This window comes from Neovison vison, chromosome 2, assembly GCF_020171115.1.
Source record: "Neovison vison isolate M4711 chromosome 2, ASM_NN_V1, whole genome shotgun sequence".
Classification (NCBI taxonomy): Eukaryota; Metazoa; Chordata; class Mammalia; order Carnivora; family Mustelidae; genus Neogale; species Neogale vison.
The window spans coordinates 99,453,564-99,469,141 of record NC_058092.1 but is presented as its reverse complement, the minus strand read 5'-3'; the positions used below and the strand labels follow the sequence as shown (position 1 = coordinate 99,469,141).

At 48.6% G+C, this 15,578-nt stretch overlaps 1 protein-coding gene across 1 annotated transcript in view; it reads left to right on the top strand.

The window, feature by feature from the left end:
• Positions 1-2,871, top strand: part of NGF (nerve growth factor) — a 51,886-nt gene extending 49,015 nt beyond the window's left edge. The window contains exon 3 of the mRNA XM_044238980.1: positions 1,969-2,871. Coding sequence (XP_044094915.1) covers positions 1,981-2,706 — 726 coding nt within the window. The 5' untranslated portion in view covers positions 1,969-1,980 and the 3' untranslated portion in view covers positions 2,707-2,871. The remainder of the gene's footprint in view (positions 1-1,968) is intronic.
• Positions 2,872-15,578: the final 12,707 nt, after the last annotated feature.

Genomic DNA, 15,578 nt, shown 5'->3' with positions numbered 1-15,578 from the left:
GCACCCTGCAGCCACAGCCACAAAATCCAAGAGAAGGCACCTACCACAGTGAGAAGAAGGCAGGCAGTGATCTTCTCGGGCCGTCCCCATTCACTCCTTCATTCGTTTGCCTTACATTTTTTGAGGACCTACTATGTGCCAGCACTGCACATGGCTCCAGAAATATTTAACTCTAAATGGTACAGCTTCTAAAGGGCTCTCAGGAGACAGACAATGTATGTGATTACCCATGGCACTGGGAAAGGTGATAGGGTTATGGGCAAGCCGCCATGGAAGACAGGAGAGGGGCTCACCGAGGAAGGAGTGACTAGGGCAGGTGGATGAGACACGACTCTGCACTCCAGGACCTTGCAGCCAGTGGGAGACAGGCTGAAATCTTACAGGAGTAAGCTCAGAGAGCAAACAAGCCGCGGTGTGATTGAAGAAGATGAAGTCCTTGGCCACAGGACACTGGAATGACTCAGAAGTAAGGAGATTTGTGCGCACCTTTCAATCCCAGCAGCATCGCTGTGAAATAGTTGTTATTGCCTGCTTTTTACCAATGAGGAAACTAAGGCTCAGAAAGATTAAGTGACTTCCCTCTGCTTGCAAGTAGCCAAGATGGGAATCTGAACAAGGTTTTCTAACTCCAGATCCAATGCAGAATGGCCTGTGGGGGTGGGGATGGGAAAGGGGAAGGGCTGGAATAGGAAGTTTGGGCCCCCTCTCTAGGGGATGCCACTAAGCCTACCAAGATTTAGAGATGCTTCACAGAGGAGGTGACATTTGATATCCATCCACAGGTGGGCAACTCTGGTACAGTGTTGGAGCCCTGTCTGGGCTTGCTTGCGCTGCCTCTTGGGGACAGATGGATTTCTGCCATTCGCTGTATACTCACATCGGAGTAAATAATAAAAGGAAAAGGCATGTTTAAGAATGAAAGACAAAGGCACCTGGCTCAGTCAGTTGGGCGTCTGCCCTCTGCTCAGGTCATGATCCTGAAGTCATGAGATCGAGTCCCAAGTCAGGCTCTCTGTCCCTCCCCCTACTTGTACGCTCACTCTTTCTCTCTCTCTTTCTCCCTCAAATGAATAAATAAAATATTTTTGAAAGAAAAAGGGTGAAAGACAAAGTAGGGGGGAAGGAAGGGTAGACTGATTTCAGAAGGGGTCAGCTTTGGATTCTGTTCGTAGTTGTGCTGATGACTTTAGGCCTGTTGGTTACTTTTCTGTGGATCACTTTCCTTGTATATGAAAGAAAGATGATAAATCCTAAGTCAAGACTAATGAGAAATTAGAAATGAATGCAGTTGAAAAGTTTTAAAATGTCACACGACAAGGAGCTAGATCAGCGTCGGTATTTCTACGTGCTGGCTGGTGGCTGACTAGGCAGGCAATGCTGGTCCCAGAGCTCTGTACTTTTTTGATAGACATGATGTTTCATGGATTTGCAACAAGGGTTCCCCATCACCAGATCTCAGTGCTGCTGTGTGAAGAGGGTGGATTCAGGGCTGGGGCTTTAAGACAAGTCCTGGGAAACCCTTCCCACTGCCTTCCCAGGGGAGTCAAGTCATTGGGCTCAACAGAGTGCTAAGGACAGGTGTCAGACACACACGGACCCCTGCAGCTGGCAGACACAGCACTCAGAGGACCCTGTACACGGTGCTGCCAAGTTCACACGGTGCCACAGACTGGAATTTGGGGGCTTTGTCCCTTCCTGAAAAATCCCAGCCCCTTGATGGTGTGACCATATCTCCAGATCACCTGAGCCAGCCCTGTTTATACCTGTCATCCTCTGTCATTGTGGCCAGCAACCCCTCTCACCCTCAAAAGTCTCTCGGTTTGAACGGTAAATTCCAGACTCACCTTGCTCTTGGACTCCCAGGTGAGACAGCTCTTTGGGATCCTCTCGGGAGGTCAAGACCCAGAAATTGCCTTTGTACAGAACTCCGTGCCCTGTGGACTTATCTCCGTTTCTGTCTCCTTCCAGGTGCACAGCGTAATGTCCATGTTGTTCTACACTCTGATCACAGCTCTTTTGATCGGCACCCAGGCAGAAGCCCACCCCGAGAGCCATGTCCCAGCAGGACACGCCATCCCCCAAGCCCACTGGACTAAGCTTCAGCATTCCCTTGACACAGCCCTCCGCCGAGCCCGCAGCGCCCCGGCAGGGGCAATAGCTGCCAGGGTGGCCGGGCAGACCCGCAACATCACTGTGGACCCCAAACTCTTTAAAAAGCGGCGACTGCGCTCACCCCGCGTGCTGTTCAGCACGCACCCCCCTCCTGTGGCCGCAGATACTCAGGATCTGGACTTGGAGGCGGGCGGAGCCGCCTTGGCCAACAGGACTCGCAGGAGCAAGCGGTCGTCCTCCCACCCTGTCTTCCACCGGGGCGAGTTCTCGGTGTGCGACAGCGTCAGCGTGTGGGTGGGGGACAAGACCACCGCCACGGACATCAAGGGCAAGGAGGTGATGGTCTTGGGGGAGGTGAACATTAATAACAGTGTGTTCAAACAGTACTTTTTTGAGACCAAGTGCCGGGACCCCACGCCCGTGGACAGCGGGTGCAGGGGCATCGACTCCAAGCACTGGAACTCGTATTGTACCACGACCCACACCTTCGTCAAGGCGCTGACCATGGACGGCAAGCAGGCTGCCTGGCGGTTTATCCGGATCGACACGGCCTGCGTGTGCGTGCTCAGCAGGAAGACTGGGAGAAGAGCCTGACCTGCAGGACGCCCCTCCCCCCCTCCCCGAGCTCCCCCTCCACACCCTCCTGGGCCCCTCCCTACCTCAGCCTGTAAATTATTTTAAATTATAAAGACTGCATGGTAATTTATAGTTTATACAGTTTTAAAAAAATCATTATTTATTAAATTTTTGGAAGCATCCCATGTGCCAGCACTCCAGTCATTGTCCCCAAGTGTGACCCTCTGCAAGTCTGGGGACATTGTGGGGTGAATTTACCCCTGGCACCCCCGGCTGTCATCCTCCCCCCACCCCAGCCAGCTCTGCAAACTTCAGGGCAAAGTTGACTGGGTTCACAGATTCCCCTAAGCCGGACATAATTAGAAAGGGACATCTGCTGGATTGCAACTCTGCTCAGCATTCCAGAGCCAAAGCTACCTAATCCTTGGATTACCTGGCCCACTGGCCCAGTGCATGAGCCTCGGGGAGGTTTGGGGAGCCTCAGCAGAAGCAGGTCCACTGCTTCAGAATCCTGGAGGGACTCGCCTTACAGTAGGAAGAGTCTTGCACCAAAGACCTATGAGGCTGGCTTGCTTCGGGGTCGGGGGAGAGATTTGCTTTTGGCTGCAATGCTGTCTGGAAGAATGGTAATGAAATAATCTCATGAGAGCTGTCATGGTAGATCTGATTTCATGTTAAGATTGCCTTAGGACTAATGGCGGGCCCTCCACTTATCCTGCAGAGGCTTCCTGCAGAAAGAGATCGTTACCCGAGAACACATGAGGGCCTCCAGCACTCTTGCCACCCACTGACGGCCCCACAGCAGCTTCCAATGGCCCCAGTGTTGGGCCATGATCGCGGGGCCAAGAACTTCCCAGAAAGGGCTAATTGGGTGACTTCTGTAAGTGACTGAAGGTAGGGAGGGTCAGGAAACTGGGAGAGTAGATGGTCGTAGAGGGGAAAAGAGGTAAACACGATGAGAACCCACACAAAACTCGGGGAGGTGCAGAGGAAAGGTGGACCAAGCCAGAAGGGAACAAAGACTTCCTACTGCTCCCTGACAGGGGACAGTGAACAGGAGAGGGGAGAGGAGAGGCTAGTGAGGAGGGGGCCACAGGGCAGAAAGAGGTGAAAAGTGTGTCGTGTTGACTAGAATCAGTATCCTGGGCCTCCAAAAACTCCAACACCCTGAGCAATTGTGTTTGGGGGGGGGGGTTATGCTCATCAACACTGACTACTTCAAGATGTCTTGGCCAAGGGTAGGGGTGACAGATCTCCACCCATCCTCCACGTGCCACCTTCCCCTTAACTTCCTTATTTTCCCTGAAGGTGCATTTTTTCCCCCAGAGGAACACTTACACTGAAATGGAATTTCTGCTTTCCTAGCATCCCTTCCTGGCCAGGGTGAAAGGCCTACTCTAGTTTTTAGACCCAAATGGTCCCTCTGATTTGAAAAAAAAGAAAAAAAAGGTCCTATCCATTCCTCTATAACACCGTCTGTCCCTCCCGCCCCCAACCCAATCCAAATAGGGCCAAATTAGAAATGTAGAGCGCTCTGGCAAGAGAGGCATTTGATTAGGGGGAAAGCATGATGAAAATGCACCCTATTTTTCCTGTCAAAGCTACTGCAATTGGAATAAAGATTTATGCTCAAGAAACACCAACCAGAACATTGTGTGCCGAGATACTTGGTGAGATAAAGGCTGGGGAGAGGGAGCCCTCCCACTGGCCTGTGTCTGTGGCTTTTTCCCTGGGCTCCAGGGCCTGAGGCTTCGGCCCTCCTGGCTCTGCCTGCAGACCATTCCTGGGGGCCCTTCCTCCTCGGACTGGCAGGCCTGTGGGGTCCTGGCCGTGGCGAGGGCAGCCAGTGAGGGAGGCATTTCGCCAGCTCCCAGCCCCAAAACTCCATTTATGAGCGGCTACACCAGCATGAAGAGTCTGGGGAGCTTGTCCCGGCGCTGTACGCCGCTGGGACACCGACAATGTATATTCAGGACTCTCCTGGCCTGCCGGAGGGAAGGCAGCCTCCAAGCCTCTGAGGAAGGACGGAGGCCGAGGCTCAGGTAAGAAGAGGTCCCCTTCACCCCACCCGTGCCAAGGCCTTCCCCAAAGGCAGCAAAGCTCGAGGCCCAGCTCCCGAGTCGCCGCTTGGGAGGCAGTATTTTCACACCCCGCATCGGGATATCAGTTTGGCCCAGGAGAGTCGGGGCGGTCCAAAAACAACCCCAAACCCGGTGGTTGTACAGCTTGGACTCTGCGCCCACACCCAGGGGAGCTCTGGCTTCCAGACCCACCCCAGCTGCCTCTGAGAGGCGGGCCCAGGTCATCGGGGCGCCAGACACTTGAACCCGTTGAAACAATAGCTCGCAACCACCCATTATGTCCCACAGAGGGGCGGCTGCTGAGGACCCCACTGGCCCTTCCTTTGCTCGCCACTCGAGATTTCCTGCCCAGTTCCCCCAAAGGCCGGAGAGTCGAGCTGATACCCTCCCCTCTGCAGCTTCCTCGGCCGGAAGGCCTCCCTCCAACAAGTCAAAGAAAACTAGAGTGAGCCCCGGGCTCGTCCTCAGCCGGACACAGCCCAGCCCTCCTAGCAAAGCAAAACTCCTGGTTCTGGGAGACGAGAGCAGTACGGTGCCTGACTCTGGTTTATATTCCCAGTCTGTCCCTCTGACCTGTCCCCAGCCAGGGCACTAGCGACCCCTAGATCTGCTTCCACCACTAGCAAAACACCTACCACAGAGAGAAGGGTTTTCAGCAGCCAACGAAACAGCTTGTTTCCTCCCCATGAGGTACGGGAATGTCCTTCTTCGAAGTCTCACCACTTTCTCTTCTGTCTAATCTGCATTCTGGGAGAAGAGTCCACCCCAGACCTGGAGGACGGAGGACACAGGTGCAGCCCCTCATGGACCACGTGTTCTCTGCTCCTTAGACAAAAGGGGACATTAGGAATGAGGGTGCAGAAATGAGTGCAAGTGTGGCCTATGAAGATCACAGGGGCCCAGCTCGGCAGGGACCTCAGGCTTTCTTCCACGGGCCTGAATTGAAGAGTGAGCGCCCCCAGGCCCCTGGTGATGAGGAAACAGCTGGGTGTGATGCCACAGACAAAGGGCTCGGTGTCAGCAGAGCTACATTCTAGGCCCCATTCCTATCTGTGAGCCTCGGCAAGCCACAGCCCCTCTTTGGCCTCAGATCCTGCAGCCGTGAGATGAAAATAATCATTCCTATCTCCCAGAGCTGTGACCGTGAAGGCAAACCACATATCTGAAAGTAAACAGCCACATCCTATGCAAGTGTAAGGCAGAGTAACTTATCCTCAATGGAACAATTCCTGTGCTGATTGTAGGGCAGTAACCACTGTGCTGGTGATTAGGAACCATTGGTTTATGGGCTGAGATATCAATCCAGTAAAGGAAACCTTCTGATCAGTGGGCGTCATGGAATATGAATGTGCGTATGGCATAGTCAGGCCCAGAAGGTCAAAAGCAAGGGTGTGGGCTCTGGGGTCAGATAAACCAGGTACTTCTACTTAGGCTGTGTGACCTCAGGCAAGTTGCTTCACTTCCCTGGGTTTCCATTTCTTCATCCATGAAATGGAGAAAATAGCAGCAGTCTTCTCAGAGGGCCTAGAGATGATTCTAGGAGACAACGTATAAATATACATAAGCTGGCGCTTCGAAGCACGTAATAAATGTTAGTTTTGAAAAGCCAAGTTGACCGCGAAACCCTAAAAGGATGTTAGGACCGGGAGGAACGGCTTTCAGCAAGGCAAGGAGGCTCGTGAACAGACAGCTTCGTGGATGCCTCGGAGGTTCATTCTGTGACAGGCAGTAATGATAGGGACTGTTAGTTTGCCATGGGACTAAGAGCTTGCCATGCGCAGGCTCGTGCATGTGGCTAAGCTCTGAGCAAGCCCCCGGCTTCTAAAACCAAGGCTACCTTAAGGCGAGCGCCGGAAGTCCAGGCTCTCTGTTTGTATGCATCACTGCCAGACAACGCCTCCACGGACAGACGTGTTTACTCCTCCAGCATTTGGCAAGTTTATAAACCATTGGCTCTGACCATTTCCACGTGTAGAGCACGTGGGATCTGTTTTGTTCCAGTTCACTTGGGTCTGCAACAACAACAACAACAAGCCATGACCTTGCCAGCATTCACCTGGGTTTGTGGAGGTGGTTCGGGAGGGCCAGGGCCAAGATTAAATTCCTGCAGCAGAAGCCAGAAGAGAATCCCTCCAACCCGGAGCTGCTCCTTAAAATCCAGGATGCATTCCATCTGTGTTCCCCTTGGCATCCAGCCCGATGCGTGCGACAGGCCCTCAATCAGTGCCTTAGGGCAGGTAAGTTGGAATTCAACTCCCATCTTCTTCTCCACCCTCCCAGCCACCCCCCTGCCCTGTATGTGCCTACTCTGTGTCAGCAATAAACTGGTTAGCGGGTTAAAGACAAAGTCCTTCCTGAGGCTACTGTAGGAGAGTCATCCGAGAAGCTTTCTGAGGATGGTGTCATGGTGACAAGCGTATTCAGACTGCCATGGTCGAATCCTGGCCTCACTGCCAGCTTGGCTGAGTGGTATCAGACAAATTACCTTATTTCTCTGCACTTCAGTTTTCTTATATGGAAAATGTGGATGATAATAATAGAACCTATCTTGTTAAGTAGTAAGGCACTCAGTCCAGTGCTTGGCACATTGTAGATTATTGTATATAAAACATATGTAAATATGCACATGCATATATATATGTACATATATATATACACACACATACACACACACATATATAAGTCCACATAGAGACACAACACACACACACACACACACACACAGCCCCCGCGAGCTATGAAGCAGCCAGGAAATGTACCGCCTACACCCACATGCACCCACACACTGACTTAAAAACACAGTCGGTTGAGCATCTGCCTCTGGTTCGGGTCATGAGCCCAGAATCCCAGGATCGGGTCCCACATTGGGCTCCCTGCTAGGTGGAGAGTCTGTTTCACCCTCTACTCTTCCACCCTGCTCTCTCTCTCTCTCTCGTAAATAAATAAAGACCTTTAAAAAAAGAACACAGAGAGACATACAAATCAGTGCAGATAAAACATCCCAAATGACAGCGACAGTGATAAGAAGTAGTCAGCCCAAAGAGTAAATCAGGGAAGACTTCCTGAAGGAGACAATTTCAAAAACTATGTTTGGAAAAAGAAGTTGAATGAAATGCAAAAAGCCCCATTTGCACTGGGACTTCTCCCAGATTAACAAGCCATATAACGCCCACCTAAGAGGTTGCCTTGCCCTGGACAGGAGAGAGAGGAGAGCTTCCTCATTCCAAGCTACAGCCTGGCAAAGGAACTAGCATCTCCTGCAAAGGCAGACCCTGGGAAAACCCAAGGAAGAACAGTGTGAAATCCTGTGGACGAACACAAGGTTCCTGTATGTCAGCCATAAAATCTTCGTACTCAGCCCAAATGCTAACAAACCGGTCAAATAGCTTCTTGAAGATGCAACTTCCTCCATCCTTATCTGCAGGCATTCCTTAATGCCCAAAATAAGTCAGAAAAAGATTGGCCCTCCAAGTGGGCACCACCAGTCCCTGGCTTCTGGGATGGACTCAGGCTGGAGGCCCGCTAGCCACCAGGGCTGACATTCACGGCCACAGTTCAGGGCTGTCTCAGGCCCGGCGGCCTCTCCCCCCTTTATCTCACCCTCACTATTCCTTTCGCTTTGACATAATGAAAGTGCAACTTGCACACTGTCTCGAGATTGCATACAATAATTGGAACCATGTGTCCGCGCTGGCATCCCTTCAAAGGACTTGGGAGCTCTGACTTGGGCTGTCTTCTGATTGCAATAGCAATCCCCTGAGCTGGCTCCCCAGCCCTCACATTCCTTCAGCTGCACCTTAGTGCTAACTCTTGCCAGGAGGAGGCTGTTGCAAGCGGAGCTCATTCCTGAGGTTCTGCAGAGGTTGGCACGAATGAGCCCCCCCGGCCCTGACCCCCCGCCCCAGCCATGTGCAACAGGGCTCTAGATCTGACAGCTTGGCACCAGCTCTCTTGGCAGTAAAAGCAAGAACCAGGGGCGCCTGGGTGGCTCAGTGGGTTGAGGCCTCTGCCTTCAGCTCGGGTCATGATCTCGGGGTCCTGGGATCGAGCCCCACATCCGGCTCTCTGCTTAGCGGGGGATCTTGCTTCCCTCTCTCTCTCTGCCTGCCTCTCTGCCTACTTGTGATCCCTCTCTGTCAAATAAATAAAATCTTAAAAAAAAAAAAAAAAAGAACCAGCAGGTCCATTTTCCATAGCACAGAGGTGGCATGTGGCTGGGTCGACACCCCGGGTGGGAGCCTAGGTCTTCTGGCCACCGCCTAGGCTTTCAAGGACTCTGATGCTGAATCCTCTCTAATCCAGCTGAGTGGTTTCTGCTAAAGAAAATCCCAAAATGTCTCTATCTTACTAGGAGACCCCGGAGGGAAAGGCAAACTCGCCGGCTCCTCTCCACCCTGATTCCCCACCAAGCTGCATGACTGACAGGAGAGGCTAAGGGGATCCATTTAGTTGGGCAGACACCTCAGCTGCACTTCTCTGCTGTGTAAGCGCCATGCTAGGCCCCAAGGAGACAGAAGGTAAGCTAGGTCCCTATCCTCTAGACCCCTCCATCCGAGGAGGAAGCTGAATAGAGCTTTGAGTCTGGATATATCCCCATACCCCACACCACAGTTCCCAGGGGCAGGCTCAAACCAAACCCCCACTTGATGTTGGCCTCAACCACCCTGCCCCTCACCTTTGCATCCCTGCCGGCTTGTCCTCATCTGCTCTCACTCCCTCCCACCTCGCCCCTACTGAGTTTCATTCTTTTTTTTTTAAGATTTTATTTATTTATTTATTTATTTATTTATTTATTTGACAGACAGAAATCACAAGCAGGCAGAGAGGCAGGCAGAGAGAGAGAGAGAGGGGAGGAAGCAGGCTCCCCGCTGAGCAGAAAGCCCAATGTGGGGCTCCATCCCAGGACCCTGAGATCATGACCCGAGCCAAAGGCAGAGGCTTTAACTCACTGAGCCACTCAGATGTCCCCCCTACTGAGTTTCAAACTCTTGGCCCATGGCTCTGACCTTGCCCCTGTCCTGCGAAGTACTTCTCAAGCTTAATGTTGACCTGAATCACCTGGGGATCTGACTCAGCACAGTTGCCCTCCCTAGATGGGGAGAAGTCAGTCAGCAAGGAGCAGACTTGGTTGATACATATACTCCTGGGAAGAAAACAATGGGGACTCTATCTAACCAAGGCTTGAAGAGGTAGGAACTCATCCCAAAGGGAAGCCAGCGGCCAAAGCAGGGTCACATGGTCAGGCCTCAAAAGGGCATTAGCGACGAGGCAGAAAAGGGGGCATCTGGCACACAACACCAGACTCAGTCCTACTTGCAGAAAAAGAGTCATTGACAATCAAAGGCCACAACAGAGTCTTTCCCTCTCAAGATAAATCTGAGCGAGCTCCTGTTCTTCCCTGACCCTCAGTCTCTTCATCTTGATAACAGGAATGAAAAGTCATCCTCAATAGTGTGAGACATTCTGGTCTGTCCTAAAATATCCCCGAGAGGCTGTTTTTACTGTTTTACCCGGGACAGTTTACATAACACTCGATATAGCTATCGGCAATGGTTGTAAAAATGAAAAATGTCGCAGTTAAGTGTGTACAACAAGTAGCTCCCATCGGTCTCAGAATTTGTCTCCCTTCAGCTTTAAATAGATTAATTCCATAACCCAACCATGTCAGGAGGCACGTGAAGCATTTGAAAACCCCAAACCAGATCTCTTGATGGCCATATGTGGAGTTTCCACCTCTGGTTTTCACCCTTAAAGGGCAATATACAGTTTATTTATGGCCCATCCTAGTTGAAGACTATCATTTAAAAATGACAACCAGTTCCAGTCTTCTCCCTTTAGGTGGCTCCTTTCTGGATCTATGACAGTTGCTGCTGTAATTACAATTTCTCTTTTACCCAGTCAGTGAAAATATCACTATTCTGAGTAAAATGAAGCTTTCAATTGCCCTAAGAGAAACTTTGCTAGAAAAAATTACAAAGAATTCAAGCTACCTCAAGTTTATCAGAACAGATGGCCAGTTAGTTCTCTTTGAATTAATAGTTGCTGGAAGCAATAAAATCAAAGCAAATGTTGTATGTGTATACCAGAAGTCATCTTCCTATAACTCAGTAAACCTTTTGGTATTGGTACTTACAGCCTCAGGTGGTAAATATAAATTTATCTCTGGAAAGAATTTTGTTTCAGACACTGTTTGAGGGGGTGTTTTTTCCCCCCACAACATGATTCTATACAGAACAAGAGCCAAAAGACAAAAATGTGGGCAAAACTCCCTCTAAATCAGTCTGGCTCACTTATTCCAGCAGCCTCTGGATTCAGCACGGGCAAGGATTCCAGCTGGGAAAGCTATCCATTTGCTGCTGATTTTCTTCTTCTAGTCTTACCTTTCATTTGGGTCACTTTCCTGGTTTTTCTCCACATGTTCCAGGAAGCCTTCCCTCTGTACCTCCCATTAGACAAGACTTCTTCTCCACTGAGAAATTACACGAGCACAAGATTCATGGCTGGGGAAAGTGATGATAGGACAGAGGTCTATGAGGAAGAGGGTCCAACATACATCAAAGGGTTTGGATGACTTGTGGTAACAGCACACAAAACTCTGCTCATTGAGAGATTTATTCAACATAGACTTTAATCATGGCTTTATTGAGTTGTGGTTTGAGTGTATTTGGTGAGTCACAGAGGTTTTTAAGAGGAAAGAGTTTTTCAATTGTCTTACTCATTATAAAAGACTTTGTCCCACGTAAAGCAATAAAGACACAATTAAAACAGAATGCCCAGATCCCTATGGCACCAGGGGAGGGTGTCAGAGAAAGAAGGCAATATTTAAATCAGAATCCCGGCCATGCCCCTAAATAAAGTAGGCTCAGCCTGGTGACACATGCAGGCCATCTGGAGTGGCCATTGGAGTGGATCTGAGCACTGTTTTCTTTTAACAAAGACACTATGCACTGTTCAGGCAGCAAGAAGTGACAAGCCCAGGAGAACACACCAAGCAACACTGCCCTCAACACATTCACACAAGTTACATATTTATTTCTGTCATGTATTTTTCCCCCTGTTCACTGGGGAAAAAAAAAATCCTATTCCATTAGTCCACTTAGGTCTTAACTCCTCAACTACCTAGTTTGTTTTTTGTTTTTTCATGAATTTCTATTTTTGTAGCAGAAAGACAAGGATAGCAGGGTGGCTAGAATAGGTTATTAAAGTAGCATTTCTGGGTTCAAATCCTGACTCTCCCATTTACTGACTGTATGGGTCAACTTGGGCTGCCTTAACAAAATACCATTGATTGGGTGGCTTAAACAACGCAAATTAATTCTTCTCAGTTTTGGAGGCTGGGAAGTTCAAGATCAGTGTGCTGGCTGATTTAGTTTTTGGTACAGACTTTCTTCCTGGCTTATAGATAGATGTTGCCTTGTCACTGTGAGAGAGAGAGAGGAGGGATGTAATGGGGAGGGAAAGGAAGAGGTCTTATAAGGACACTAACCCTATTGGATCAGAGCCCTACACTTAAGGCTTCATTTAATTTTAATTTTTTTCCCTGGAGGCCCCATTTCCAAATACAGTTACATTGAGAGTTAGAGCTTCAACATGTGAATTCTAGGGGCACGTTGTTCAGTCCACAACACAGGTATGTGACTTTGAGCAAGTTAGTTAAGCTCTGTTTCTTCCTCTATAAAATAAAATGATGACTATATTTGTTCCATACTTTGCTTTAAGCAATCAGTATCACCACTCTAAAGTGCTCAGCAGTGTCAGTGGTCTATATTACCATTTCTCTCACACAGAAGTAAAATCTAAATCTTCATTCCACTGTAACCAGGAAGAACCAAGGATTCGAGATCATTAGGGAGGAAAAGAGAACCTGCAATCCAGTTTTTGGAAAGAGAGACAGAAAAGAAGTCAAGAAGGGGAAGTGCTAAGAAAAGAGAACACCCAGTCCACCATTGGACAGCCCAGATGCTGGAAAGTTTCTGCTTGTGTCAAACTAAAAATCTTTCCCCAACATCTCCACCAGTTTAACCAAGTGCTATCCCTGAGAAGTGTTCTCTGTAGCAACACATGGAGTTGGCCCATACTCTTTCTGTATGACAAATCTTTGAGAATAGCTATTATGTCTCCCACCTAAGTCTTTTATTTCCTAGCCTAAACATTCCCAGGTCCTTCAATTATCTGTGTATGATAGGGTTTCCAGCCCCCTTACCATCCTGGGAAGCCCTCACTAGACACATTCTAATTTGTCCGTGTTTCTCTTCAGATGTGGTGTCCAGAAGGAAACACAATACTGCAGATGTGGACTGGCCAGCACTAATTACAATGGGACTATTAACTCCTTTGATCCACATAGCATATTTCTATTAATGGAGCCTAAAATTACAAAAACCTTTTCAGCTGCCACATCACTCTAGATTTTCATTTTGAGTTTATGGTAAATTATAATTCATTGGGTTTTTTGCTTTGTTTTGTTTTCTTTCTATTATTAAACCAGGACTCCTCCATCTTGCATTTCTGCTAGTTGATTATTTAGATTAAACATAGGAATGTGACTGACTAAACGGTGAGATTGAAAGCCTCTGTGGGCAGGAATTGTGTCTAACCAGATATGATGTTGCAGAGCCTAGCACGGTGCCTGGCTCACTGACATGTTAGCTATGTCTTGTAACAGCTACCTCCCATCATGATGACAGCTTAAGGCATAAAGGCACCAAGACTGCACCAGGCAAAAGCTTGATCTTTGCCCCTAATTATAGCATTGCCCTCCACCCGTGCCCCCCTCCCCCAATCCCTGTAATGTCCCCCCGACAACCTGGACTGGACCACCTCTGACTGTTGTCAACTTGTGTGAACTCATCCAAACAAGCCCATCTGATGACAAACACAGCAGGGAAGAAAAAGAAAGTAAACCAAGAACAAAAGAAAACCATGAATGAGGGGAAGAATGAAAGAGCATTTGCTCAATCCCCCTCCACTTACAATTGCATTATTCCTCCCACTAGGAGCCCCACCCCTGCTACTTTGGTCACCTGGTGAGAAGAGGAGAAGCCTAGAGCTCCCCCTAGAGGTAAGAGTGTAGGACTGATAAGAGAGATGCTCAATGATTTGAACCTTCATTGATCTTGTGTTCTTTCTGAATCCTGATCTGGTGATCCAACATACTGCTCAACCCTCTCAACCTCCAGAGAACTGTGACTTGAGGAAGAAGCAGGCCTACATGGAGCTTTTGAAAGAAATACCAACATACGGGACCTTGGTCCAAGGAATTCACTGCAAACTCACTTTGTCTGAACATATTTGTTTGCTTGTTCCTGTCAGCTTTGGACCCCAGGAAGCCCCTCACATACTTTCAGATCTTGAATTTGCTTAACTTGGACTGTAGCTTTCCTATTCACTCATTGTTCATCCAAGCCAAGAGTTGTACAGGAACTGAGAATGCACCAGTAAGAAAAATCAGACATGAGAAAAGAAACATCTTCTCAGGATCTAGTGAAGAAGAAAGATAACCCACAAATAAATAATATTGCACCCATGAGGAGTGCTACAAATAGAAATATGAGCAGCCTCTGAGTATCACAATAAAGGGTTTGGTCTAGTTGGGGAGGAGGAAGTCATGTGAGGTGAAGGAAGCATGTGAACAACCAAGTGAGGATGAAAGTAAGGAAGTTGCCAGGCAGAGGCAAAGGCCTTCTGCAAAAGGTCTGGTGGTGAAGAGAGTCCGGAAAGTACTGGAAGCTGAAAAGAAACCAGCATGGCTGGAACGGAATGCAGAAAAGAGAGCCTAAAGGAAGATGAGGCCATGGGAGAGAACCACTTGGCTTGTCACCAAGACCTGCCTCCAGATTAGCTTCGATCTATGACCAGTGTTCCTTAAACTCGATTGTCGTAAAACTTTAATCCGCTTTCCCCATCCTGTCTGCAAGGATGTCATGAACTACATTGCCAAATGCCTTAAGGAAGTAAAAATACTGTCTGTGTATCAAGACCCTGAGAATTTCCATCAGATCTTATGGGTAAAATTCAGGCATAATTAGGGGTTACTCATTTGCTTCTCTTGTTTAGCATGGGATGTACGAACCTACTTAAAAGCTTAGGGAAGGAGTCAAAGAGGGAGAAGCTATGGATGCTAGATAATGGAGAAGCTATGGATGCTAGCTATGGATGCTTGATAATGGTGAAAAACAAAGTCCTTCCTGAGGGAACACTAAGTACTTGCCTGATAGCTTTCTCTGAAGGGTTTCACTACTCCTTAAAGATCACATCATTCAGCAGTGCTTTCCATTTGCTCACTGTTTTTCCTTGTTGATAAGAAATCATCTGGTGACCAAGCAATCTGAAGCTCATTTGCCTTCATTCCTGGACTATTGAACACCAGTTACAAATCTGTAACCAGGAAGCAACATCCTCTACTTTTATTGTTCCTTCATTTAATCTTCTATTCTTTCAACAAGCACATATTAAGTTTCTATTATGTGCTAGACACTGTGGGGAGGGGGTAGAATATGAATAAGACAGAGTATTTGCCCTCGGAGGGCTCATAGTCTAGTGGGAAAACCAGACATAATCCAAGTAGTGAGTAATGGAATAGATATGAATGTGATAAAATGTAACATGAGGTAAGAGAAGTTTTTTCACTCTGCTTAAGGAGGCCAGAAAGGAGTTTGACAAGAGGGGGAATTTGAACTGAGGTTCAGAGGACAAGTTGGAGCACACTACAAGGGCAAAAGGAAGTCCCAGGCATAGAAAACAGCATTTACAAAGGCAGGGAGGCAGAGGGAAGCATGGGATTCTGGGTAACCGGAGGAAGGTAGCTTG